General features: G+C 40.5%; 1 protein-coding gene across 1 annotated transcript in view; it reads right to left on the bottom strand.

Moving 5' to 3' along the window:
* Positions 1-253: 253 nt before the first annotated feature.
* LOC102772149 (PRAME family member 8-like) overlaps positions 254-2,162 on the bottom strand; it is a 13,321-nt gene continuing 11,412 nt past the window's right edge. Inside the window, 2 exon segments of the mRNA XM_015571023.1 lie at positions 254-337; positions 1,360-1,436. Of these exon segments, the coding sequence (XP_015426509.1) occupies positions 254-337; positions 1,360-1,436 (161 nt within the window).

Here is a 2,162-nt window from a genome sequence, read left to right as displayed (position 1 = left end):
AGACTTTTCCTTTGACCACAGAAGTGTAAATGTTGGATCTCTTTGAAAACAGTTCTTAAAACTAGTTTAACATGTTTGTTTCAAACATGCCTCTGGGGACGTTTCTATTCTAAAAGATCAGTGAGTGTGTCAGCTACTGATTGCTTGTGAATATTTGAATAAAGCAACACAACTCCCATGCAGTAGCTGGCATGCATTTTATCTGGCAACCAGATGTATTCTGGGTTAAGATAAGTTACCCAATAATCTGAATCTACTTGTCGTTATCCTGTAGACATGCTACAAGCAGCCCATTGATGCCCGCGCTGGCCAGGTAAATCAACTTTACCACCTCAAGCTGTCATAGGAGTAGAGAACACAGAGCAGAAGAAATTATTCGGAATAGATGAATAACTCAGATTAGATGTATGACTCTGGATTCAGGGAAAGACGGTGTTCTCGGAACTCTTTCACACGACTCCTACCATTTTGGCTGCTCTTAGAAACAGATCCCTTTAAGTGAAGTTGCTTTTTAAATCCAATTTAGGCTTAGACTTATCCCCGGAGAACCATGCAAACATTGTTTGTTGAGTTGAACTGTTTTTTCTAGCTTCCTTTTGAACTTCAAAGATGAAAATCCAGGTAGAAAATGATCACTATCAAAATGGTATGTCTACAAAGAAATTTCATCTGTATTTATTCGCCTGCAGAAAAGTACCTGCCTCTAACTACCTGCCTCTGACTCACAGGGAGAGAAAGTGGACAGCAGGTGAAACTTTTATCATTTGTCCAGAGTTTTAAAATATAAAAAAATTCCAGCTGGGTCCCAAAGGTCAAAGCTGCTTAAAAAAAAATCCATTTGGGTACAGGAAGATCTAAAAGACAGAATAGGCCTGTTGTGTTTTGAGTTATTTAGACAACTTAAAAAAGATTTATTATGGAGAAAGTAAAAAGAACACACACACACACACACACACTGCTGATGGATGAGAAATGATGTACATGTTCACATGTTCATCTGGGAAAAGAAAGTTACCTACAAATGTGAGATTTAAAAATTTCAAGAATTGTCTGATAGCCTTAGCAGGCTTGGGAGGCAGTAGAGTTCAGTGGTTGCAAAGTTGGACTCTCTAGGTCAGGGGTCCTCAAACTACGGCCCGCGGGCCACATGCAAATACAAATATTGTATTTGTTCCCTTTTTTTTAAAAAAATTTCAAAATAAGATATGCACCGTGTGCATAGGAATTTGTTCATAGTTTTTTTTTTTAAACTATAGTCCGACCCTCCAACGGTCTGAGGGACAGTGAACTGGCCCCCTGTTTAAAAAGTTTGAGGACCCCTGCTCTAGGTTAACAGACCTGGGAGCCAATCCTACCAACCTGGCCCCCTCGGAGAAGGTAGTTCACTCTCTGTCTCAGGTTCACCATCTGCAAATCTGTGACTGGAGACATTGTTGCTGTGAGAATTGAGACACTAATTGTAAAGTGCTAGATATGGGGCTTGGTACAAAAAAGAGGGGTCAGTTATCTTGGCTTTAGTTATTTTTAAAATTCAGAGGCTGGTGCCATTGACAGGAGACCCAGAGTATCAACACTTCCCAGGTGGTTCCTGCATTGGAGGTGGGGGAGGGTGTCATCCTCCTATTGAAAAATACCTTTTTTTTTTTTGCCCTAGCCAGTTTTGGCTAAAGAGCCCTCAGCCTGCAGACTGAAGGGTCCTGGGTTTGATTCCGGTCATGGGCACATGCCTGGGTTTCCGGCTCAATCCCCAGCGTGGGGCATGCAGGAGGCAGCCAATCAGTGGTTTTCTCTCATCATTGATGTTTCTATCTTTCTCTCCTTCTCCCCTCCTCTCTGAAATAAATAAAAATATATTTAAAAAAGAGAAAAGTTCCTTTTTATCACAGGAACTTCAAGGTACTGTTTTAGGAATACAGGTTTTGTTTTATTATTCTTACACTGTATAAGTTACATATGGCCTTATACGTATCTTTTATAACTTCTCAGAAGTAGCTCCTTTCTTCATGTACCCGACTTTATTTATTTTTTTTTAATTAAATCTTTATTGTTCAGATTATTACATTTGTTCCTCTTTTTTCCCCCCATAACTCCCCTCCTTCCAGTTCCCGCCCTACCCTCTGCCCTCACTCCCCACCCACTGTCCTCATCCATAGGTGCATGTT

This window comes from Myotis davidii, unplaced genomic scaffold, assembly GCF_000327345.1.
Source record: "Myotis davidii unplaced genomic scaffold, ASM32734v1 scaffold111, whole genome shotgun sequence".
Taxonomy (NCBI): Eukaryota; Metazoa; Chordata; class Mammalia; order Chiroptera; family Vespertilionidae; genus Myotis; species Myotis davidii.
This window is presented reverse-complemented; position numbering and strand designations above follow the sequence as displayed.